Here is a 25,661-nt window from a genome sequence, read left to right as displayed (position 1 = left end):
CAGGGTGTGCTACGGGGACAGGGCGTGCTACGGGGACAGGGCGTGAAGGGGTACAGGGACAGGGCGTGCTACATGGACAGGGCGTGCTACATGGACAGGGCGTGCTACATGGACAGGGCGTGCTACGGGGACAGGGCGTGCTACAGGGACAGGGCGTGCTACATGGACAGGGCGTGCTACGGGGACAGGGCGTGCTATAGGGATGTGGAGTGGTACAGGGACAGGGGGCGCTGTGTCAGCACTGGCTCGTACTCATTACTTCACTCATATATTTTTTTGTCTGTAGGGTGTCCAGTATGTATTGTTCATGTAGATGTTATCGTTAATGTTTTCGAGCGGTTTTTATCCTTTGTTTGTTATTCCAATCCATTTCAGCATAGCAAAGAAAAGTACTGATGACTGACAGCCCACACACAAAATGAACTGAAGCTTCAACTAACCTGCCAGCAAACGCAGCCAATCAAAACTTGAGAAGGACAGGAAATGATGTGTGCATAAACAGGAAATCCCTCCTCCACCCTGCTGGATCTTCTAAACCTCCAAACAGGTATGTTTGCAGGTGACAGACCAATGCTGAGTATCATCATCATCATCATCATCAACAACAACAACAACAACAGCAGCTTACTCATTCAATTATTCACACAGCCACATACATTCACTGTGCTTTGTTCTTGAGTGGTCATAAAACCTGTTTCAAAAACTGCTGGTATCGATGTAGACAGAACAACTAATTAAGTCATTTACAAGTTTAATGTGCAACAGGCAAAAGATCCATACCACAGCCCCGCCCATTCCTTTTAGATTAATCCCTCTGGTTTGTTTCAGAAAACTGCTCTATTTATCAGAGATAGCAAAGAAGTGTGCTGACATTGCTGTATCTGGTCATCATCAGTCACATTAGCAGCTGCCGTGTTTCTGCAAAGCGGTTTTACATGACACGCAGAATCTGTCCCAGGCCTCGCAGGGGTTAGCACCACAGAGCTTCAGATGGCAGGATCCAGCCGGGAGAAGGGGAACCTGGGTAATGTATTCTACAGCTATTCCTGAGCGGCTTGCTCGCCCTGAAATAGACAGCAACAGCAAGCCATCCTAAAGGAGGCAGGTGTGATGAGGTCTTCTGAGAGAGCTAGTGCCCTGTCTCACAGCCAATCAAACACAACACGGGTCACAGCAGACAGTCCGGCTTGCTGCCTGTGATTCTGCCAATTGGATGGCAAGGCGCCCGTCAAAAATACCTCCCCAGTCAACACGGCGCCGCACAAAAGCCGCATTTTGGTACTGGAGCTGCAGGTTACTTAACAGCAATAATAGGTGTGTGTTGGTGGGATTTCCCAGCATGCTTTGCCAGTACTAGACTGAATCACCTCAATTAAAAATGCCAACATGGAAAACACTAAAAGAATCTTAGCAGTTGGGGGCAAATAGCATAAAAGAAACCTCATGCAAAGATGGCCACTAGCTTCCATTAACTATTTTAATAAACAGTTTTATTATTACACTTTTTATATGACGGCATATTGTGAATCATTCAGTATCTGCTTTCAAACTATTTCAAACAAAGCTGTGTAATTACAGAAGTGAAGAGACCCAGCAGGGGGTCCTGGGGTTTTGAGCCTAACGCCAGCTTCTCGTCAGGCCGTGTGATGACGGTTTAGTTTAGCCTGGATTAGGGTTCCATCCCCTGCTCCATTCCCAGTAGTCCTTCACTCGGGCTTTAAAAGTGTCCCCGATCAGCCACCGGCTACGTTTACCACAACACCCTGACAACTCACAACACTACAGCAGTCGGTTCTTCAGATGCGGCTGACAGATATTGGCCGGATACCGAACACACTCGTAAACCTGCTTCGCACATGCTCCCAGCCACACTTTGACAGCCATAACCACAGCAGGGACTGGGGCCTTGGAAAACTGAGTGGCTCCAATTTCCAGTGATAAACTGTGAAGCAGAAAAATCACTGGTGAGTTTGTGACAGGCCATGGGTCTGAGGTCCATGCAGGGACGTGGTGCGGAGGCTGATGAGGAGGCCAACGTGGAGGCATGGCTGCAGCTCTGGGCCTCGCTGTAGGGCCTCAGAGAGGCGAGAACCTTTAAGCACACAGCATTATTAGTTCACCTCTGCCAGCCCTTTAGGAACGTGCCCCAGCTTTTAAAAGGGTCGATCTTGCTCAGCACACCAGCAAGTCTTACGCACTCTCTCACCAGCACATGCAGGCAAAGGGGCAACCCCGGGCTGTGTCATCGCATGCTCACGAACAGAGACGCACCAGCAGAGATCATCATCATTATTAAAGGGCTTAAATGCACAGCTTGTGATGCACAACCGCGACACAAGTTGCGAGCATGTGAAAGGAAGAGCAGCAGTAATGTCAGTAAGGCCGTGACGCGGTGATCAGGTGGTGACACAGCATCAGCAGGGCACACTTTTCATCTACAAGACAGCAGCTGTTGTCTCCGGGCACTCGTTTGTGAGATACCCACGTATGTCTTCATATATAGAAACGTGCGTTGAGGGACGTGCGTTGAGGAACGTGCGTTGAGGGACGTGCGTTGAGGGACGTGCGTTGAGGGACGTGCACAGCACTTCACTTCTCACTCAAGACTCGCCTGCATAACAACAACAGCCCAGCTACAGGCCCACAGATAACAGATAGCAAACAGGGTACAATCTAATCGTACTGGAGGAATGAGAACAACTCAGTGTGAGGCACTAAATATAATCACATTCACAACCACCAACCAACCCAAACTAACCCCAAACTGACCAAAACTAACCCCAAGTCAGCCACACTAACCCCAAACTAAACCAAAACTAACTCCAGCCAACCCAAACTAACCCCAAAGTAACCCAGCCAACCCAAATTAACCCAAATTAACTCAAATTAACTAACAAAAACTAAACGCCAACAAACCCAAACCAAGCCCAGCCAATCCCCATGCACTCCAAACAACCACACTGCCCAAGCGCTGCTCAGAAACGAACTGCCTTGGCAGGGCAGAATGAGATCAGGGTAGTAACACATCTACTGTGGCACGAACAGCCCAGGGTGCCACAGCAGCTCACGCAAATCCCACCGCAGTATTACTGGCTCAGGTATTTACATAGCCACGCCTACCCATGCCCTTCCTATACAGCCAGATTTTCCTCAGAAACCCCCCCCCCCCCCCCCCCAAAAAAAACAGGAAGTTCTACTTTTAAATAAAGTAACTTAAAACCTAAAATTCCATAAAGTCTGTCCCCCTCACGCCGTTTAATCTCTACCCTTCAATGACAGTCTCTAAAGTAACCGAAACCTTCAGATCCCGATCTTGCATGTCAAGGACACTTGTTATGTTTATCAGAGTAGGCGGGCAGTTTGTTTGAGAATACCCTGGGCAAAAGGAGCATCGCAGAGAAGGAGTCTACCGCGCCCCCGACGCCCGTGTCAAATACCCAGACAGAAAGCGCAGGCTGGTTCTGTTCACGCGCGTTGGGCTTGCGTTACCTGCATGACACCAATACACTGGGCCAGCACGGTTTAATCTGCTCGAGCGCCTCTCCGAACAAACCAGTTATGCAGTTGATCAAAGCCGAAGGTATGCACAAAGCCTGACACGGACGTGACTGGGATCGTCCCCAATCAACCCGTGAAACGAATTGATAATCCCGGCGTTAACGTCAAACCCCAACCCAGCTCCGGGAAGGTGTGCGCGCCGTGCTCCCTCTTTAGTCCCCGATGCTCACCGCGGGCTCTGGCCTTAGACAGAAGCTGGAGACGGCACATAATACTGACCGTGACCATTCGTCGGCATGCGGTACGAACGTGGCTAGGGCGTTCGGCACGGAGCACGCAGGCACAGCGTAGGCAACCGCGAGGACACACGAATCTAACTTACCCTCGGACAGCTCCAGCTCGAGCTCTGCCAGCTTCTCTCGCACCTCTGCCGGGAGGGTCATCGCAATAGCCGGATTCGGCTCCAACATCATCATCAGCAATCCGGTAGAATGTCGCTCGGCCATTTTTCTCCAGTTCGCTCAGACCGCTGGAGATTCAGACTGGCCGCCGAATAAAAGCAAGGATCCTTCTCCAGGCTTAAGCCAACAGGCGAGAGGCGCGTGCTGGGGGTTTATCGCATACAGATGTGAGGAGTCTTCGGGGCGTTTGCACGGGCTGTCGTGCAAGCACTTTCGTGACCTGACGTCAACACGAAAATGCAAAGATACTCTCGCTTCGAGGAAGACACTCTAGATGGGTTGTTACTCTCCACGCGAGGTTCCCTCTCGATTCCAGCGAATAAAAGAACAAAGGTGAACTCGTTTAACTCCTCAGATCGCCGCCATTGCCTTTGCAGCAGTGGCAGCAGCAGCTTCGCCCGGAACGCCGCGCGCTCACAGCCCAGCGCGTGATTCAGGCTCACCTACATACTTGACATGATGCAGTGAAGATTCTACAGTTCCGTGCAGGGCGATGCAGGCATATGAGATGCATAACATAATCTATTGCCAGGACCTATAAAAGTGAAAGATTTTCTAAGGCACCTTTTTTTTATGAGAGGAAATCTACACAAAACAAAAGGTCCCGTAATCCATGCAATAGCTTTTGAGAAATAATACAGTGTTAAACACGTTCCGTCTGTGTAGTCTACACTAAAGCAAAAAGATACATTTACACACACGTGACAAAAACTTTGAATAAATCTCTCAGAATCTCATTCGTGCATGAATTTTAAACAACCTGATAAAGTAAGATCGGTAAATGTTTTAGACAACACTGCAGGCACATCATATGCTAACATTTATATCCTTCTATGTTAATAACCTGTAACCCTCAATGTCAAATCACTATCTTGAGCACTCTCAGTCTGTATTTTTAGAAAGGTCAAACTTGCGGGTCTGAATTTATCAATGAATTAAAAAGTTTATGTCCTGCAGCGCCCTCATTTGAACATAAAGAGCAACTGCTCTACAAGTAAGTTCATAATATTAAAAAATAGCATCGGCATTTTTGATGGGATTCGATTTTATTCCAACTATTATACCAATTTAAACATTAATTGATACAATTAATTCGAGTCTGCGATTCATTCTGAATCTCTCGCAGTTTCTATGAACATATAAAACGTATGGAGCACAATTTCCAGTGGTGAAGTTCACGACAGGTAGACGTTCTTTCGTAGCGTATGTCTGAGATTGAGATGATAGGAGGAGCTTGGGTGTCCGCGGTTGTGGTCGTATACCGCCCTATTTACTTCCAAGTGTAAATTCACCAGATGGATCCCCCTGCAAAAATCAAGACGGATGATAATTTGCTTATTGTTAAAAACTGTGAATAATTATGAATTCCAGGTCATAATTAACTCCTTTTCTATTCCTCCTATTTTGTTTACTTATTTGCTGTATTCACTTTATAACTCTTGTTAATATGATTTAATTAATTTTTTTAAGGGTTTGTGTCATCACGTCTTTGTTTTTACTGGAATATATAAGATGCAAAAAAACACTGAGCTTCATTTTAACACTCAGCTGTTAACACACCCCCATCAACATAAAAAAAAATTACATTACACATAAACCACATAATTACAATGCATTATAAAATACTATATACTGTGCTATATAATTTCATACTATATATAAAAGTATATAAATACTATATACTTTTGATTGATTGACTGAGAATAAATCTGGAACCCCACAAAGCTAATTGCATTAGGCAGGTATACAAAAATGTATTAGTAGTAATATTAGGCAGTCATTGCCCATCAGGACTACCTCCTCTGTCCGTCCTGTAGGGCATCACTCAGGGAGTGTAAGTAGACTGATCGGTGGCAATCTTTCCCCAGCTCCTGCTCCCGGGTCCAGCAGTGGCTCCAGAACACGTCAGCGTCTGCGGCTACATCCTCCGCCCTGCAGGCACCGGGATGGGAGCTGTCTGTCTGGAGCTCTCCGCTGCTGTGTTCCCAGTCCCCTGCACAGGTGCCGTCATAGCCCTGTATGAAGAAGAGTTTTGGCTTTCCTGCCAGACTGGGGCAGGAGTCCGGGGCGAAGAGGCGTCGGAGAATGTCCAGGTTCAGGCCCAGGCCGTAGGAGTCCGTGCCCAGCAGGCTTGAGGAGGAGCAAGTCCGGCTAACGATGCAGCAGACGAAGGCGTCGGCGTCACGGTGCCTCCTCTGCATGGAGACCTCCCGCAAGGTGGAGAGCATGTCCCCAGCACTCAGCAGACAGTGCAGGCTCACGTGGAAATGAAGACCCTCAAACACATGCTTCAGATGGACTGTAGGCACAGAAAGCAGAGGTCATTTTTAAAAGTTTTTAAAGTGGGATCATTTGGGTACGAAACATTTCACTTAAAAAAAAAAAAGATTTACAACTGGCCTTTGGCAATGAATATAATCAAGAATTTCTCCACAAAGCACAGCTTAACTCAGTAGAGGCATAAATGTGCTCAGACAAAACAAGCTACTTTAATTGTCTAGGACATTCTAGGGACTTTCCAGCAGACACACACACAGGAGAAGTGCACCAGCCAACTTCTAGGAGGGTTCGGTGACTACTGGAGAAATTTTGGTAAGTGCCCAGTTGGCTTTAACTGGAAATATTTGGTGTTTCTTGTTTATTTATTCACAGTATTTTTGCAATGCTTTGGTTGCTCTATTCCCTCACCTCCTTCAGTGCCCACACAGTCTATGATCACACACACTCCTCGGGAATTCCTCTGAATCCTGTACACATGCTCCTGTATCTGGAGGAAGGGGATGGAAAACAGGGGAATTATGGGTAAGGCGGTCAAGAGTGTCCTCTCCCTGCAGTAATAACACTAGTAACGATGCACTGCTCTTAAGAACTCAGCAATCAATGTGTGAAGTGTTTTGCTCCAAGAAATCAATTTAGATTCACTGTTACAAATGGCCTGAATTCATACACAATGGTGAAAATTAATTTGGTTACTATATTTACAATGCTCAGTTTCCACCTCTGTCCACCACTGTGCTGTTGTATTATTTTGGAAAAAAAAGACTTTAAACAGTGTTCTTTACCTCATGGTATTTGATGGTTGAAGTGTTCTGTGTTACTGAAGTACTGGCTGTTTGTGCTGGAGAAGGGATGAAAAATACAACTTTATAAATATTCAAAATATTCATCTAAAATATACAACATACAACATACTACATACAGAATAGTTATAGTTCCTGAACACTACACTACAGGAGGCAACTTCGTGTAGTTAAAGCAAATCTATTAGTTCCTCTATTAATTGTGGTAACAAAAGTTTGTTCTTTGTAAACTCACCACAGTGTTTGGAAACAATCGGTGTCACATTGCAAAAATTCAGTGGAATTCGAACTGACGTATTTGGCTAATGGGAATAGAGGAAGAGAAATCATGAATAACCCACAATTTCTCAAGTTGTGTTCAGTGAGAATTGTATGTCACTTTGGATAAAAGTGTCAGTAAATGCATTAAATTTAAAACCATCAAAACATGTTGTTACTCACTGATGCAGCTTTAGAAGGTGGTGAGTCATCTTTGCTCTTCACAGGTTTCCCTGGTGTTTGTGTTTTGACTGTAACGGAAACAGTTGTTTGTGTTGGTTGTTGTACAGACATTCCACTGCACGGGGCATTCATTCATTTGAAAACTGAGTCACATTGAGAGGAATGAGGCCAGGGAGTGAGACCTCACTTCTACTGAAATAGATCTACATACAAAATGAAGAAGTGAACCAGCTGAACGGAAACCCGAAAGCGCTTGGTGGAAAGACAGGCTTCTAATTTTGGCTTCTCACGTGAAATGTGCTAAACTGCTCTGATGTCATCAGCCCTCCCATGATGTAATCTGAGTCACCCCACACCTCTGCTCTGGTACTGGCTGAGCTTTTTGGCCAGGTCCATGCGGTGGATGGCCCTCAGGTACTCCTCCATCACGTCTATCCTGGTGATGGAGATGTGGTCCAACTTCTCCAGCTCAACGACAACATCCAGGAAACACTGCAGAAGGAAGTGATGACCTCATCATTATGTGTAGCACATTGTTACAGTGTGATGCGATTCTCCACAGACAGGGATATTCTTATTCATCCTGGTATGTAGGTGGATAAGGTCGTTTTTACCTTGTCTTAACATGTTAGGGAATTTTTATTCTGTGTTTTTGTAATAAACTCAGGCTGCTGTAGACTGAGCAAGTTTATAGAGGGGGTGTACAAAACACAGAATGTTCTGCTGGAAAACATTACCATATAAAACAGGTCAAATTGCTAATACTTATTTATATAACCTCCACCACAAGTGGGGATTTTGCTGATATTCTCAAACAGTCCCTGGCCCACATACCAGAACGGCACTCATACATCAGACTAAATAAGGGCACAGCTCCGGGACATCCACAGACGTCAGCCACGTATTTCCGGACATAAAGTTCACTTTCGCTTTTTACCTCAAACTTTTCCAGTTTTTCCTTCGGCAAGGTACCCCTCAGCAAGAACATCAAAGACTCCAGGTCCTCCGATCCCACATCTTCACTCAGCTCAGCCATTAGTACTCTTGAAGAAGATGCACACAAAACAAAGCCACGACGTTCAAGCGAGAAAAAAACCCCAAAATACTACGACTTTCATATATTAAATATACTCAATACATGTTTTTTGTGTTCTCTACGAAACACGCGCGAGTATAATGCTTATCTACCGGTATTCTGGCAGAGCATGGCGGTTGTTCAGGAGCCTTTCGACCTCAGCTTTGCTAGTCCCAAGTACACGCTTTAGTAGATCGTAGCGCCTGATCCTCAGCACCAGCTCCAGAAGGAAGGCGTAGTCTGCGGCCGCCTGGCTCATCGCACGCTGCAGCATTGCTCGCGCGTCCGCGGCGCACCGGTCGAGCTCGCGCGCCCCGCACAGGTAGGACACACGCTTGCGCTCTTCGGCGCTCAGCTGCTCGACTATTTGGCTGATGATGTGCGTATGCTGCTCGGACGGCGACATCTTTCCGCCACCAGAACGAGCTAAAAGGAAACACGGATAAATAAATTGGTGTATTTGGTTCATTTTCACTCTCCAAGTGTGCAAATGTGTGAAAATGTGAGTAGTCAGCTAGCGTGTTCGGAAATAGAATAATAATATAATAATAGAAGTATTACTTAGTGAAATATGAGTCACATGAAAAAAATGTCCTTACAGGAAAGCGAAAAAATCCCAATACTCACTTTCTGTTTAGCTTTAGGCTACTTCTTTTAAAAAATCACATTAAAGTCCGATATAGAAATGTGTTAAACCCTGTGACGTTGCTGAAAACCTACAATCCATGACACTATCACGGTGTCTGTGTTTCATATACGCATCCTTAAAAAATTACAACTTAAATAAATAGATTTTTTTTAAATACGTGTATACCAAAATAAGCGTTATCACACCAACACAGCAGACAGGTCACAGAAATCTCTAACATAAGACTTACCGTTAGAGGGATTTCAGAAAAGCGATGGCGATTTCAGAACTTTTTAAGTCTTCCATCATGACGCAATGGAAAGCGAAACTGGCACACCTCCATACCGACGTCTCTGGAGAGATTTAGTTCGTGCCGGAAGCCAATTTTCTATATTAAAATGTAGTTATTTGCCAAACAAGATCTACCGCTTTGTAAGTTTAATCAACAACCTCTTGCTTTGAAGTTATATTCTCCGTCCACACTTTTTTTTTTATCAAAAGACTTTATTTGCGTGTGTGTTATTCTTCCCCTTTCTCTTTGCTTCCTTCTGCATATTAATATGACTACTGAGCTCTTATTCCTGCTGCACTGTTTTCTTTGGCTTTTTCTCTGTTTTGTCGAATTATTGTACTGCAAGAAGACAGTGTATTGCACAAAAAAAAAAGAAACCAAAAAAAAGACAACCAAACCAAATAAAAAAGCACCTCTAAGGAAAACTTGTGTACTCTTCTACTATACTGCACATTGCAGTACTGCTACAACTCCATCTTTTTATCTCTCTCTCTCTCTCTCTCTCTCTCTCTCTCTCTCTCTCTCTCTCTCTCTATCTATCTATCTACATTTATCAATATAAAGCTGATTACATCTCTTTCAAGTAATAAAGTAGACAACCCTTGCAGTGATGCGTGAGGAGGAATGGGGGATGGTAACTTGTTCCAGTTATTGTAAGGGCTGTGCTAATATATTTACATATACCACATCTAGAGCGGTTGCAGTTATTCAACATTCTGTTCTGTTTCTCTGGAAACTCTGTGTACTTTAGTACAATTTTAAATATCTCTACATCTCATACTACAATACACTGAGTTACTCACCTAGAATCTTCCTCAGGGTTTCTCTCTCACCCTCTCATATATATATATTTACTTACATATTTACACTGCAGTTACTCACCTATATATATATATATATATATATATATATATATATATATATATATATAAAGATTGTAGGTGAGTAACCGCCGTGTACTGTAGTAAGAGATGTAGAGATATTCAGCATTATAGTTAAGTACACAGTTGCCCCTACTGGCAAAAGTGAGTGACTCACACAGTGAGTTATGATGTATACCTACTCTATAGTAATAGACTGACATACATTTTATCCACATGTATGTAGTAATCCAGTGGTTCTGACACTACTATGGCCCATTGACGTCACGTATCTGACTGTTCTGGTCTGCTGTACCCTCTAAGCTTTGTGTAAACCCTTCTTATAAGGTGAATATGTAAAAAACACTAACACAGTGGAAACTGATACACTGCCTGGCCAAAAAAACAACAACCTGGATTTAACTAAGCAAATATGTAAGAGCCTCCCATTGGATAATTACTGCATGGGTGATTATGTTTCAGCTGGCAACAAGTTATTTAACCCTAACTGATACAGTGAGTAGCTTCTCGTCTGTTACACAACCATGCCGAAGACACATCCTGTGGTCCTGGAAAAGATTTTAATCTGTTTCAGAAGGGTCAAATTATTGCCATGCATCAAGCAGAGAAAACACCTAAAGAGATTGCTGAAACTAAAATCCGGTTAAGAACTGTCCAACGCATTAAAAGTGGAAGGACAGTGGGGAAGCATCATCTTTGAGGAAGGAATGTGGTTGGAAAAAAATCTTGAATGATCGTGATCGACAATCACTTAAACGTGTGGTGAAATCAAACCATAGAAAAACAACAGAACTCAGGGATATGTTTAATAGTGAAAGTAAGTGCATTTCCACATGCACAATGCAAAGGGAACTCAAGGGATTGGGACTAAACCACGGTGTAGCCTTAAGGAAACCACTTGTCAGTGAGGCTAACCGGCAAAAACGGCTTCAATTTGCTAGGGAAACAATTGGACTCTGGAGCAATGAAAGAAGGTCATGTGGTCTGATGAGTCCAGATTTACCCTGTTCGAGTGATGGGCACATCAGGGTAGGAAGAGAGGTGGCTGAAGTGATGCACCCATCATGCCTAGTGCCTACCGTACAAGCCTGTGGGGGCAGTGCTATGATCTGGGGTTGCTGCAGTTGGTCAGGTCTAGGTTCAACAACGTTATATGCCCAAAGAATGAGGTCAGCTGACTACCTGAATATACTGAATGACCAGGTTATTCCATCAATGGATTTTTTCTTCCCTGATGGCATGGGCATATTCCAAGATGACAATGCCAGGATTCATCAGACTCAAATTGTGAAAGAGTGGTTCAGGGAGCATAAGGCATCATTTTCACACATGGCTTGGCTACCACAGAGTCCAGACTTGAACCCCATTGAGAATCTTTGGGATGTGCTGAAGAAGACTTTGCGCAGTAGTCCAAATCTTCCATCATCAATTCAAGATCTTGGGGAAAAGTTAATGCAAATATGGACAGAAATAAATGTTGTGACATTGCAGAAGCTTGTGGAAACAATGCCACAATGAATATGTGCCATAATCAAAGCTATAGGCGGTCCAATGAAATATTAGTGTGTGTGACTTTTTTTTTGGCCAGGCAGTCTATAAACACCTGTAGTGTTTACTTGGGTACCTGTACTACCTGGATACAATTACAGAATTAAATTGTGAATGGCAGTCATTTCCCATCTGGCTAGCAGGCCTCTCATCACACTTGAGTCTACAGTGGTAGTACTGGCACTAGCATAGAAGGTAACAGTAACGTGGCTGGTGTTTTTAAATGCGTTTATATCATTGCCAACCGCAAAGTGGTCTATGATCCACAGCCATCCAGCCAGGGATACAATCATATATCTGTTGCCTGTGTACAATGCGTGACTTCCCCTGTCCAGTTCTCCGATGATGATCAGTCGAACTGTGGAAACACTGTTGGCTGGATATAATTTTCACAACATACACCAGACCGAGCTCTTACCAGGCCTCCATCCAGTTTGGGAGAGACACAGCACCTATGGTGGAGATTAGCACTCGCAACTCTCTACTGATCCCAAATCAGTACTCAAACTCATTAGATAAATGTAAGCGCTGGTATTCAGGCAGCGTCATCTCACGAGTTCAGACTGCCAGCACAGAGGTCCCACAATTTTCCCCATCGGCTTCCATGCCAGCTGTGCACTGCCGGTTTGCCAGACCTAGGATGACGGCCATGACGGCTATGCTACTAATGCCCATGCAGGACAGCATGGTGTTCAAAAGCACCACGGACGTAGGGCAAAAAGCAGACGAGGAAGATGAGGGGGACGACAAAGGGCACCCAGCAGACGTCCTTGTCTTCCCAGTTGAGGGAGCGGACGGCGATACTTTTGGCGTAGTGCAGGTTGAGTCTCTGCTTACATGATTCTACTTATGCTTTTGAAATGCAGAAAGGTTTACGAGACAGAGGACGCAAGAACTAAAACCTCAGGGAGAGTGATGGATAATGACAAAGCCCACCGGTTAACAGTGAATGAAAAACATAACACCAGTCTGTGGTGAAGTTTGTACAAACCCATCCATTACTTTAACAGATGACCCCTGGGTGTACTTAATACACTGGCACTTAAACCACAGATGCATATGAAACTCATATATATCCATCTCACTCAGTAGTAGCATAAGTTATGTTTATTATGCTTTCGGTGTTTATCGTATTACAGCATATATAATAATGTGACAGAATGACAGAGTAACTGTCAAGTCAAATGGCTTAGCAGCCAAAGGAAAAACAAGTCTGGTGGCAGGAGCTCCAGCTGGAGTTCAGGTGTCTCCTGCAGACAACGCGGCCATCAGTGCTCCGACTTCTTAGGGGGGAAGAATGTGTACTCCACAGCAAGGGCAACTGCGAAGGCGATGAATCCTCCTTTAAATCCACGCAGGAGCACATCCCGAAGGGTAATGGGAACACCAAATTGGCCCGTGTACCTCCATGCTTCATTCCTAAAAAACACCACACCAAAATGGGAAAAACACCCTACCCAGAACGCCACCTTCACTGGAGAGGAAAGGCTGACAAATTTCCTGAAATTCCTTGAACGTTGATATGCCCTTGAATTACTCAGAATCATAACTCAAAACAAACCTCTGTCCTTTACGTTTTCATAAGTGTACAGATCAGAAGCACACTGGAACAAAAGGTGGACAAACTATCAACTCAAAAAATGCAGATCAAAACAACATGCTAAGAAAAGTAACATCCTAGCAATAGCCTAACTATCTGGTTCTGGTTCTCTCTCTCACACACACACACACACACACACACACACAAATTATGGTGTTCAGCAGGTCTCAGCCGAGCAACACCCTTCAAACGCTGCCTTACCGTGCCCAAGGATCCTTCAGCCCCCTACGCGCCAGCCGCTGCTGTGTGAACTCGAGCGGCGTCCCTTCCCACTTCCATATTCTGTAGTCTGGCATGGACATCTTACTGTGCCCGTGATCCCCGCCCATGGCTGTTTAAAACAATATTAAAAGTGCCATATAAATACAATAACGCAATATATACAGCTAAGCCACCTCACGGGTTTCAGGCAGGTGTACTGCGACGTTGTTTGATTGAGGGTATCGTTGAGAATTCCGCTCTGTGGTACACGCCAGACAGGCAGGCAGGCAGATGCAGCCAGCCCAACCTGCTAGTTAGTTAGCCAGCTAGCCATAAATTAATTTGAGCGATAAAGATAAGATAGCTAGTTAGCTAGATCGAGATGTACATGACTAGCACAGCGTTGAATATCGCTCAAATTCATTCCTCCCTGGTAAACTAATCTGATTTGCGACTGGTCTGTTTTCACCTTGGGAACATTGTGAACGCAACAAAAACAAACCAGCACTCCTAGCTCGAACCCTTAAGCTAACAGGCTAACAGGACATTTACCACTAGCTACCTAACTGCTTTTCAGAACCGCAACATTATGTGCATCAACTTGAATCTGGTAATCTGATCATTCTTAAGATAAGCATGTGGCAAGAGTCTTATAACAGCTACCTGGACCCAGTTACAACTCTATGACCTCCAACACTGGCAGCGTACAGACAGAAATCTTCATTAGGTTCACTTCCGGTACGTAGCACGGAACTAAAGAGGACCGAAACGTTTCCAGCTATTCGGCCGTGAGTCTGGCATTGGGTCCGGAGACACATCTAAATGTACGTTATTAGGGTAATTGTACCGTTTAAAACATCTAAAACCTGACATGCAACAATCATCCATTATTCTAAAAATTTCTCAATATAACAATAAGCATAGCGGGCACAATATTATTTTGTAATGAACAGTCTACAACAATTTATCCAGCAGTTGAATCTCCTTTTTATATTTGTATTTTACTCTTACATGTAACATTTGCAACTCTTGTCAAACGCTGTTATCCAGAACGACTTACACATTTATTAAAGGTATGTGTTCTCGTCTGTCATAATGCAGCATCAACATACTTTTGTAATTGTCTTATTATTCATTTCATTAGCTTTTAGTTTTTTTTAAAGCCCTCAACAAAAGGTCATCCACAAAAAAATTAACTTCTCATTGCAAACATGAGTAACTAAGTTCAAAAACCAGTTTAAGAAATAGTTATCAGAAAGGTGTAACATCAGGTCTGTAAATCTCTTTACTCTGGCAAAATGACCCAAACACCTTTTTTATGTTATTGGCTGTTACACATTTCAAACAGATGATCTTTCTTTCTAACTTGTCGAGTTCTTTGTGCACATGGTGTATAGTTGCAATGTGAAGCCTTGTTTGAGTCATGGTCGATCTAAACCACGTTTTTGGCCTTTTAAGAGCATTCAAACTTCTCTCAGCTTCAGCATTTTACTTAAAGTTGTCATCCCACCCCCATGCCCAGCCTACAACTGTGTCTCCTAACGTCACACGTAACACTGAAAATAAAGGAACCCAACTTCTAGTTCGCACTATCCTAATACCAGCTTCAGCACAGGCAGAAACGTCTCTCAGTGTAGGTTACATCACATCCACAGAGGTTTGAGTACTATAGAGTATACCACCACTCAGATGAAGCCCTTGAGAACGGTTACATCTTCAAGGTTCTCATTTATTCCCATTTATGGCCCTAAATGTATTATGAATTATATCTGCTCACAGCACGGTGTTGTTTAATTTGTATAATATAATCCAGCATTTTGTTTTGAATTTACAGCAGTGACCTTCATTTTCCACACCAGGATTCAAAATACTGCAAACAAATAAGTCAAGTTACTTGGTTGCTAAGACAGGGGCCACTTCCTGTGAGAAATGCATGGCCTCTTTGATCTTCCCAGCGGTAAAGTTCCTACAGCAGGCATTTAAGCCATTTTATAGCTCCAGAAGTATTTGTACACTCTTCTAATGGGTGAACTAAACAAGCCTGTCAGGCTTTACAAGGCCTCGGGGGAAGTGAGGAGACGCTTCTGGAGAGGCGTCATCATGTCCCCTTTGTTCAGATATTATTTATTTATCATTGTTTCCCTCACTGAATAAAAAAGCTTTCCTAGGTGATAGCCTTAATCAAAGAATATTTGTTTAATAGGGGACTGTAAGAGGGGGGGGACTATATAAATATATTATTTCCAAGCTGTGTTTATATTTGCCATTTGCAGATGAATTCGGTGAGGGCAACATAAACAGTAATAGTCTGAAGAAACATTTTTTAGTTTGATCCTCCTATAACCTAATACTCTTATAACCTAATGCGTTTATAATCTAACACTCTTATAACCTAATGCGTTTATAATCTAACACTCTTATAACCTAATACTCTTATAACCTAATATTCTTATAATCTAATACTCTTATAACCAACACTCATAACCTAATACGCGTATAATCTAATACTCCTATAACCTAATACTCTTATAACCTAATACTCTTATAACACTCTGATAACCTAATACTTTTATAATATAATGCTCTTATAACCTTATACTCTTATAACCTAACACTCTTATAACCTAATACTTTTATAATCTAACACTCTTATAACCTAATACTTTTATAATCTAACACTCTTATAACCTAATACTTTTATAATATAATGCTCTTATAACCTAACACTCTTATAACCTAATACTGTTATAATCTAACACTCTTATAACCTAATACTCTTATAACCTAATATTCTTATAATCTAATACTCTTATAACCAACACTCTGATAACCTAATACTCTTATGATCTAATACTCTTATAACCATCACGCTTATAACCTAACACTCTTATAACCTAATATTCTTATAATCTAATACTCTTATAACCAAAACTCTTATAACCTAATACTCTTATAATCTAATACTCTTATAACCAACACTTTGAAAACCTAATATTCTTATAATCTAATACTCTTATAACCAATACTCTTATAATCTAATACTCTTATAACCAACACTCTGATAATCTAATACTCTTATAATCTAATACTCTTATAACCAACACTCTTATAACCTAATATTCTTATAATCTAATACTCTTATTACCTAATATTCTTATAATCTAATACTCTTATTACCTAATACTCTTATAACCTAACACTCATATAATTTAACAATTTTATAATCTAATACTCTTATAATCTTACTCTTATAATCTAATACTCTTATAACCAACACTCTGATAACCTAATACTCTTATAACCTAACACTCTTATAACATAATACTCTTATAATCTAATACTCTTATAACCAACACTCAGATAACCTAATAATCTTATAGTCTAATACTCTTATAATCTGACACTCTTATAACCTAATACTCTTATAACCTAATACTGTTATAACCTAACACTCTTACAACCTAGATGTTTTCTTCTTTAGGCAAAAGGTGCCTGTGATACATGATATTCAGTAAATTGTATTGTGCAATAACTAGTGCGTATGTAATGTGGTTATGATGCCTGCTGTTTTGCTGGCAGATATGTGTGTGTGTGTGTGTGTGGGGGGGGGGGGGGGGGGATATGCTTGCATAGGTACCTGTGTGTGCACATGTGAGTCTATAATATATTCGATAGTTTCTGGTGAGAGTATTGATGCGGTTGACAATGTGCACCTGACACCAAGATGATAGATATGAGATATGTTTTTCTGGCTGTGGAAACAGCCTCCTGGTTTTCTCCTGTTCATCCACCCCTTTACAACAGCTTTTCCAGTCACCAGTACAGCACAGTAATTCTCCTAGCTACACAAAGCAAAGGGATGAACGGAAAAACACAAGGAATTGTTTACTGCAGTTTCATAACTCTCATCAATTTACATTTCTCTAAATATAAAAGACATAAAAAGTGCTTACTCTGAAAACATGTAATTAAAAGAAATGTTTTTTTATTTATCCAAGATAACCTCCAGAGTGCAGCGTGTCTCACTCACTCACTCGCAAATGCTTTTCGTAGCTGTACAATAAACGTTAAATAGCTTCTTCCGATTTTCATTTGCAGCGAGTCGCACGAGAAAGTGTAACTGTGTCTTTAAGACGCATTCCGCTCACTTACAGCGCGCTCTACGGAGCCTTTTCAAGCCCCTGTGATGTGCTCTCGCTTTTCAATCGCGAGCGTCCGGGGTTCCGGGATAACGGTGTTAACGTGTTAGCGACGGGGAAGTTTGGAAAGACAGCCGAGGTGTGTCAACGCGTTATCTTCATCTTTCTGAAGGGGGGGGCCCTTATTCGATTATCAAGGTGAGTGTTTTATTGCAATAAATACAGCAATACAGCACTGAGACTATGTGAATAAATAGCTTCTTTTATTCCAGTTTTAGGAAGCATTATACATGCGTTTATTGTAAACTGTAATTCGAGTTTGGCACCAGAGTTAGTGACACACTCTCGTCAGTCATGTGTGTCTATAATCACATGTGGTGCCCAGTAATTACCAGGGATGAGCCAAAAGGCGTATTCAATAAAAGTATTGTTACTTTTATATATATATATATATATATATATATATATATATATATATATATATATATATATATATATATATATATATATATATATATTTTTGGGTTCAGCATGCAGAAATGCATAAGAAATGGATATTTGTTTCTCTTCAAATGAACTGTAAGAAACCTTTTTATTCATTTAACACACATAAATACGGTTTGTTTAGGGCTGATTTGCACATTGCTCTGTTCTAGTGTCAAGAGGAAATAAGATCTTGACATTTCTGAATTGGGTGGAACCCAAACGTGTGTGTGTGTGTGAGTAAAAATATATGATAATCTCAGCATATAGCACATGCATCACTGTCATTCTTTCCTAAATAAACCATCAGTAAACCTTTGTTAGTCTAAGTAGCACTGCCAGCAGATAAGAAAACCATGACAGAGAAACTACAGTGATGAAAAGACAGGCATAATGGTGGCCATGCACACGTGGAATAAACTGAATGCTTGTAACAGGATATACATCCAAGGCAATGTTTAATTCCTTGGTCATTATTTGACACTTGTCCAAAGTGGCTAACATTTGACAAACCAGAACTGCCCCCTTGGGGTAACATGGGGTTTTATGCTGTGTTGAGACACATAGTGGGGTTAGTACTGGACGTAGTTCACAAACACTGAAGCTACGGCCCGTAAATTTTAATTCAACACCACACCTAAAAGGAAAAAAGATGTGTCAGGACTAAAACCAGAAGTGACATTTCCTAGGAGCAGAGCTTCTGAAAGTCTAATCTTCTGAAAGTCTTCTCTTCTGAAAGTTTTCTCTTCGGAGTGGCATGAGGAAAGTCTGTATTTTTAGCGTTGTCCGTGATTTCCGCATGAATAAAAGAGTGTAGTGTGCTTCGTTGGCGGGGCAAGCATGGAGGAGATGGACTATAGCGCACTCCAGGATTCAATTTGTCTCGGACAATTTGCGTCACAACAAATGAATCCTATTAGCTATCTATCATGAGCTCGTGAGAAGTGCCAGTGGTGAACACAAACACGAGCATCAGTGCTTTTGACGTGGCAATGAGTATGATAGGCAATGATTAGACATTCATAGCACTCCTGTTCAAATCCCGTGTTGGATGTGTCATTAATCACGCCACTCTTTGAGTAACCAGATGTCCAGAACATGGCTGCATCTGAGCAACCAGCCGTGATATGGCTGATAACATCCTATTATGTTCATCTGACCTAAAAAAAAGTCACGTTTTTTTTATATCCTTGAATACTGTTTTTCTTTTCTCAGATATGTTACTTATCGATCATTTTTGACACGTTCATTTGGAGCAAAGACTGAGCTTGTGCTTAACTAGAGTTTCCATTAACAAGCAGCATTCATTTTCAGTCATTTTTCTCAACAGCAAAAACAGAAACAAATCGAGGATACACATGCTTTTAATTCTCGGTTCACTCGTGAGGCCGAACACAGACCAGATGTCATTGGGGAGCATGTTGCTGTAATCAAGATTGGACAAATGCTGAATAATACACACATTCATCCTTTCCACATTCAGAGCTGGTTTCAGTCATGTCTCTGGAATACTTTGTAAGAGCTTTGGCTCAAGTTAAAATGCTTTATTAATGCATCATATCTACAGCTCATTACAACGACATTTTTAAACACATCACCAACCCCCTCATTAAAATGTAAATGTTTTCCATTTATCTTACTAACTGCTAGTGAAATCCCATTTAATCCTGGTGTAGTGTGTCCTGACCCAGCCATTAAAGTTTTGAGATGTAATGATTGGCCTTAATATGTAAATTTGCTATCCACGTTGTCTAAGTGCACCCTCCTGCAGGGGGCGATCATGAGCTGGGTGGAGCAACAGGAGCTGGACAGGCTTATCCTCTTGATCACGCTGCCCCTGTCGTCGGCCATCATCCTGGCCAACCTCCTCATCATCATGGGCATCACCTGCAACCGCCAGCTCCACACCACGCCCAACTACTTCTTCCTGAGTCTGCTGGTGGCAGCGGTGTGCACGGGCGTGGCCTTACCCTTCGTCCCCCGCATGGGCCTGAACCGGCCGCTGCCCTTCCATGCCTGCCTGCTGGTGCACATCTTCCCCAACTTCCTGCTTCTCTCCTTCCTTTCCAACCTGGTTATGGTGCACTACGAGCGCTACCTGTGCATCGCCAGCCCTCTGCACCACAGTCGCTTTTGGGTGCACCGCTGCTTCCCTGCCGCCCTGCTGGCTGTCTGGCTGCCCCCGCTCCTCTACGCCTGCCTGCCCGCCTTCGGCTGGAACAGCTGGTCTGAGAACGGCCCGCGGGAAGGGCTCAGCAGCAACAACACAACCCACACACCGGCAGTGAGGGGCAGGAACTGCTCCAGGGACAAGTTCGGGGACGGCGAGCTCTGCTCCTACAAGCAGGTGTTCCCCAAAGCCTTCATCTACGTGGAGGTGTATGGGCTGCTCCTGCCCGGTATCGTAGCCATAGCGGGGATGACGGCTCGTGTGCTCTGCATCGCCCGCAAGCAGCTGCGTGATATCTGCAGGCTACACCGCGCAGCGGGACACGATGGAGGCTCAGCGCACCAGCAGCGACTCAACCTGCGTTACGCCAAGTGCGTTGCCGCTGTCTCCCTCACTTTCCTTGTCTGCTGGGTGCCCTACGTCATCTCCCTCCATGTGTCCGTGGTGCTGTTTCACGCCGGAGGGACCAGCAGTTCCTTGAACATCGTGCTGTCCTGCATGGGCATCGGCAGCATGGCCATCATCCCCGTCATCCTGGGCCTGGCAAACCGGCAGTACACGGAGCCGGTACGGAATCTGATGAGAAAACTGTGGGACCGCTGTGCTGGCAGTCTGAACTCGGGAGATGACGCTGCCTGAAAACCAGGACTTAAATTGATCTAATGAGTTTGAGTACTGATCTGGGATCAGATTTCCTGGCCCATGTAACTCAAAAATGTGATCGCTTGACAACACGTTTACTTGTTAAAATATATATATATATTTAGGCACAGAACATATGTAGACAAAGTGCACCACAAAACAACAATGCAGACACTGTCTACAATCTCCGATCTAAACAGCATTGGACTTCTTTTAATTTGCTTTATACTGTATATGTAAGATAATTATGAAAGCATTAAAAGGGTCAAAAATCCCAATAAAATGAAGTCACTGGAATCAAATACAGCACTTCAGTGTTGCATTTTATGATTAGTGACTGGTGCTGGGTACTGGAATGGTTCTGGTTATTGCCTTGGTGACGGTTGTAAATTATCTATTCATGTTGGTGGACTTGTGCACTCGTAACAGCCTCATTTTTTAACCTTAGTTCTGCCTTCCATACTGTTTGCCATTTTCCTCTGTTAGACAGCATGGAAAAATGGCCTAGTATACATGGGACCATGGTTGGTTGGTTTAGATCTCATCTTTCCAAGCGTTGGGTTTGTTTTGTTGCATAGCAACAGCGAGTTGGCCGAGGCATCCCTCAAGGATCTATCCTTGAGCTGTTACTGTTTTAATGCTTATGTCTTTAGGCAGATCATTAGTAAATTTGGTGCAAGCTTTTATCTATATACTGATCATACTCAAATTTATATCAGGACTAAGAGCAACTTCCCATCTGCTTATTTTCCAGGGTCTGACTGTCTCTTTCAAATAAAAAACTGGATGCAACAGAATTTTTTCATCTTAATTTTAATTGGCAAACAGTCACCTATCGTTATGTCTAGCAATTTTAATATTCACATAGGTGATGTTCAGACTTCAGCTTCTCCACAAGTACGTAACCTAGCAGTCATTTTTGATAGTCATGTCAGGAACATTATGAAAACCTCTTTCCACCATTTCCCTAATGTTGCCAAGTTCAGACCTTTTTCTCACTGAAGTGAAGAAGCTTCTACATGCTTTTCTTTCCTACTGCTTGGACTATTGTAATGCTCTCTACTACAGCACCCCTATCTTTGAGTCTTTTTTCCTCACACTCATGCTATGTTCCTTTGAGTCTAGGTTTCTTCCTCATGCTCTAGGGAGTTTTTCCTTGCCACTGGGTTGCTCACTGGGTGGTTGGACTCAGACATTTGTGAAGCTGCTTTGTGACAACATCTATTGTAAAAAGTGCTATATAAATACATTTTTGATTTGATTTTGATTTGATAAATCTCTCCAGAGGCATCTGTGTGTGCACCATTGTGCTCTAGAGTTCTCTCTCACACTTCATCTCGTGTTCATATTACTCTTGTACTTGCTGACTTACTGTAGCTCACTGTGTGTGCTGATACTGGATTTAAAACTCTTATTTTAACATATAAAGTTGTTTGTGTTTTAGCACCAGTGAACGTCTGGGACCTGGGGATGTCGTATTGATTTTTCGCTCCTAACGCTTTGTTAGTGGTCTCAGTCTACAGCAGCTGCTATGCAGACTAATACTCACGTGACAGAGGTGTTCTCTGTACAGAACCTTGATTATGGAATGATCTACCTGACCCTATTAAACATTCACCAACTTTGGATTGTTTTAAAAAGTTGCGTAAAACTAATCTTTTTGGCCTTTATGGATATTTTGTTTCTTTGTTGGTTTGTAGCACTTTGGGTTTAAGAAAAGTGTATTATATATTGAATATATAATTATTATTGTTATTGTTGTTGTTGTTAATAATAATAATAGTAACAGCACATATTGGGTTAAACACCGACAAGAATTGACCATTATACAAGGACTTAAATATACACGTTAAATGATGACTAACAAGGGACTGGTGTAACATGCAACCCACTAACAAGGGAGGGGCGTGACACACACACACACACACACACAGACATGGGGAGGAGTCGAGGAGGTGGGGGCCATGCCATGACAATAATTTGAAGAACCATTTAGTAGAAGGACGAAGGATTTGATCAGACAGTAAATTTTCTCCTACAGACTATGGACTAATGTATGTAAATACAGGCAGACTAATGTATGTAAATAATACAGGAGGACTAATGCATGGAATTACAGGCAGACTAATGCATGGAAATACAGGCAGACTGATGCATGGAAATACAGACAGACTGATGCATGGAACTACAGGAGGACTAATGCATGGAAATACAGGCAGACTAATGCATGGAAATACAGGCAGACTAATGCATGGAAATACAGGCAGACTGATGCATGGAACTACAGGAGGACTAATGCATGGAAATACAGGCAGACTAATGCATGGAAATACAGGCAGACTAATGCATGGAAATACAGGCAGACTAATGCATGGAAATACAGGCAGACTGATGCATGGAACTACAGGAGGACTAATGCATGGAAATACAGGCAGACTAATGCATGGAAATACAGGCAGACTAATGCATGGAAATACAGGCAGACTAATGCATGGAAATACAGGCAGACTGATGCATGGAACTACAGGAGGACTAATGCATGGAAATACAGGCAGACTAATGCATGGAAATACAGGCAGACTGATGCATGGAACTACAGGAGGACTAATGCATGGAAATACAGGCAGACTAATGCATGGAAATACAGGCAGACTAATGCATGGAAATACAGGCAGACTGATGCATGGAAATACAGGAGGACTAATGCAAGGAAAACAAACAATATTCTATCAAAGCTTAATTTACAGCTACACCCCTGTCCAGATATTATCTGACTCTAATTAGATTACACACTACACCCTCCCCCAACTGGACCACCTCACATACGTTCCACACACAAACCTAGGGAGGGGATGCAGTAATGGTGAAGTCATAACACCTGTTTCTGGGCCTGCAGTGGTGATTGCATCCAGATGGACTGACACTTGCTTTTTTCCCTTGTCATCTCTCCAGGAAAGCTTTCGACTCAGTCGGGACATTCATGTATCTCATGCACTCTTCTGTGTTTACATTTTTTGGTTACTTTATTTTAAGGAATATTTAGGTCAAATCAGTCCGACAAGTGGAGAACAAACATTGTCTGAGAACATTTTAAAGTACAAACAAAGAGGGAAACACTTTGACCTTATCCAGCCACAGGAAGTCTCTAAATAATTATAGTCTTTGAAAATGCATGACACATCTTTCAGTGGTAAACCAAAAACCTCAAGGTTAAAGATGCACTCAGGGTCTTGTTCATTAAGGAGAACTTTATTAACTATTTAAGTTAAATGATTTTATCTTTAATTTTATCATCAACTTTCTAATGACTAAATCATTTTATTCATATAAAAACCCAGACCAATTAGCCATATGCATGCAATGGTGAGAAAATGGGACACAGTATGAAATGGAAAAGTATACTAATTGTTTTATACTAATTGTATACTAAGTGTTTTAACCCTTAAAAAGGTTTCCTGTTTTGATGCCACCATGACTTGCATGCCATATTGGATAAAGGGCAAGGAACAAACTTAAAAATGCTCATGTGGAGATGCCAGTCTGTGGGATGTATACTGGAGACAGGGGTGGTGTTGAGGGAGGTGGGAGCCTGCAGAGGTGAGTGGTTAGAGCAGCAGTTCCCAGAAACAGAGGCGCGTCACTGATGCATCTCCAGACACCAGTCTACTTTCCCATGATGGGAGAAGCATGTCTCTAACTACAGAGATTCTGTACTTGTGTAATTTTGTGCATGAATGCCAGAAAAGAGAGAGAGAGAGAGAGAGAGAGAGAGAGAGAGAGCGAGATTAGAAATAAACAAATTGTACTCAGACAAATTATGTTGTTTTAATGGTTCTCTTTGTATGTTAAAACCAGACATTGTTTGGATTGTTAACATTTTGATACCATCGCTACACCAGTGGCCAAACAGAGCCAGACTGCCTGCTAGATTTTCTCATCTAATTGTCTAGTGTCACTTTTCAGTTTTTCTTAATCAACTCCAGGACGTTATAAACTTTGTGTGTTTATTTTCAGGCTGTGTATTTGATGATATCAAACCAAGTCAGGAAGGAAAAAGCATGGTGCAGACACAGATGTAACTGTCACACACCTAGCCTAAAATCCCCCCAACACACACACACACACACACACACACATACGTGTTGCTCCACACTGCATGTGTCAGTTTCCTGTCATGACTTTAGCTTTGCATTTTAACATGCAATTATCACAAACACGCTAAAGCCATGCTGTTCGTCTGGCTTGACAGGGCTTTGTCTGGAATAATCTAACTAGCTAACTAGCTAACTGCTAAGAGTAGATTGTTTCTTTGGGTTGGTGTACTTATGGTTTAGACTTTAACACCCAAAGGAAGCTGTGTCATGCCTGAGCTTTCTCTGGGCCGCCATTTCTCTGAGGTCGGACTTAGCCGTCTTCATTTTGACAACAGTGGGTGAAAGGTGAAAGATGTTTGATAAAGAGGTTTAGAGACGAGAGATGGAAAGTTTCGCCCTCTGTGCTCCTTTGCTCTTAAAAGAAAATG

At 42.5% G+C, this 25,661-nt stretch overlaps 4 protein-coding genes across 17 annotated transcripts in view; 1 reads left to right on the top strand and 3 right to left on the bottom strand.

Moving 5' to 3' along the window:
- dip2a (DIP2 acetate--CoA ligase A) overlaps window positions 1–4,540 on the bottom strand; it is a 109,769-nt gene extending 105,229 nt beyond the window's left edge. For 4 of the 9 annotated variants that reach the window (XM_035523626.2, XM_081713330.1, XM_035523628.2 and 1 more), the window contains exon 1: window positions 3,881–4,530. In XM_035523626.2, coding sequence (XP_035379519.1) covers window positions 3,881–4,004 — 124 coding nt within the window. In that variant the 5' untranslated portion in view covers window positions 4,005–4,530. Of the gene's footprint in view, window positions 1–3,880 lie in introns of all 9 variants that reach the window. The other 5 variants (XM_035523629.2, XM_035523632.2, XM_081713331.1 and 2 more) reach the window with 3 other exon arrangements.
- Window positions 4,541–4,986: 446 nt separating this feature from the next.
- cflarb (CASP8 and FADD-like apoptosis regulator b) lies at window positions 4,987–9,670 on the bottom strand. 2 transcript variants are annotated; one of them, XM_027021692.3, is made up of 10 exons: window positions 9,434–9,670; window positions 8,669–8,981; window positions 8,418–8,523; window positions 7,837–7,972; window positions 7,481–7,548; window positions 7,275–7,341; window positions 7,022–7,077; window positions 6,648–6,726; window positions 5,757–6,258; window positions 4,987–5,264 (listed from the first exon to the last, which is right to left on the bottom strand). In XM_027021692.3, the coding sequence occupies exons 2-10, from the start codon at window positions 8,959–8,961 to the stop codon at window positions 5,135–5,137; spliced, it is 1,437 nt and encodes a 478-aa protein (XP_026877493.2). In that variant the 5' UTR covers window positions 8,962–8,981; window positions 9,434–9,670; the 3' UTR covers window positions 4,987–5,134. The 2 variants fall into 2 exon arrangements, with proteins under 2 accessions (XP_026877493.2, XP_026877501.2); XM_027021700.3 differs by lacking the exon at window positions 9,434–9,670 and adding an exon at window positions 9,183–9,391.
- A 3,326-nt stretch (window positions 9,671–12,996) lies between these two features.
- Window positions 12,997–14,508, bottom strand: ndufb3 (NADH:ubiquinone oxidoreductase subunit B3). Its single transcript, XM_027022316.3, has 3 exons — window positions 14,369–14,508; window positions 13,706–13,835; window positions 12,997–13,323 (listed from the first exon to the last, which is right to left on the bottom strand). Exons 2-3 carry the CDS (start codon window positions 13,831–13,833, stop codon window positions 13,173–13,175), a joined length of 279 nt encoding a protein of 92 aa, XP_026878117.1. The 5' UTR covers window positions 13,834–13,835; window positions 14,369–14,508; the 3' UTR covers window positions 12,997–13,172.
- A 3,416-nt stretch (window positions 14,509–17,924) lies between these two features.
- Window positions 17,925–22,767, top strand: gpbar1 (G protein-coupled bile acid receptor 1). 5 transcript variants are annotated; one of them, XM_035523859.2, is made up of 3 exons: window positions 17,925–18,042; window positions 18,501–18,563; window positions 20,099–22,767. In XM_035523859.2, the coding sequence occupies exon 3, from the start codon at window positions 20,108–20,110 to the stop codon at window positions 21,134–21,136; it is 1,029 nt and encodes a 342-aa protein (XP_035379752.1). In that variant the 5' UTR covers window positions 17,925–18,042; window positions 18,501–18,563; window positions 20,099–20,107; the 3' UTR covers window positions 21,137–22,767. The 5 variants fall into 5 exon arrangements, with proteins under 5 accessions (XP_035379752.1, XP_035379751.1, XP_026877433.2 ...); XM_035523858.2 differs by having other exon boundaries at window positions 20,084–22,767; XM_027021632.3 differs by lacking the exon at window positions 18,501–18,563.
- Window positions 22,768–25,661: the final 2,894 nt, after the last annotated feature.

Source organism: Electrophorus electricus, chromosome 4, assembly GCF_041902795.1.
Source record: "Electrophorus electricus isolate QZ-2024a chromosome 4, ASM4190279v1, whole genome shotgun sequence".
NCBI classification, from domain to species: Eukaryota; Metazoa; Chordata; class Actinopteri; order Gymnotiformes; family Gymnotidae; genus Electrophorus; species Electrophorus electricus.
Note: the sequence above shows the minus strand (reverse complement) of the source record. Positions and strands in the feature narration are given on the sequence as shown.

Bases quoted from the DNA above. Each gene is read 5' to 3' on its own strand.
- cflarb (XM_027021692.3), bottom strand. From the start codon at position 8,961: ATGTCGCCGTCCGAGCAGCATACGCACATCATCAGCCAAATAGTCGAG. The intron at 7,342-7,480 runs GTGAGTAACAAC...TATTCCCATTAG, and splicing joins CACCTTCTAAAGCTGCATCA to CCAAATACGTCAGTTCGAAT. The intron at 6,727-7,021 runs GTAAAGAACACT...CCCTTCCTCCAG, and splicing joins CAACCATCAAATACCATGAG to ATACAGGAGCATGTGTACAG.
- ndufb3 (XM_027022316.3), bottom strand. From the start codon at position 13,833: ATGGGCGGGGATCACGGGCACAGTAAGATGTCCATGCCAGACTACAGA. The intron at 13,324-13,705 runs GTAAGGCAGCGT...GGTGTTTTTTAG, and splicing joins CTGAAGGATCCTTGGGCACG to GAATGAAGCATGGAGGTACA.
- gpbar1 (XM_027021632.3), top strand. From the start codon at position 20,108: ATGAGCTGGGTGGAGCAACAGGAGCTGGACAGGCTTATCCTCTTGATC.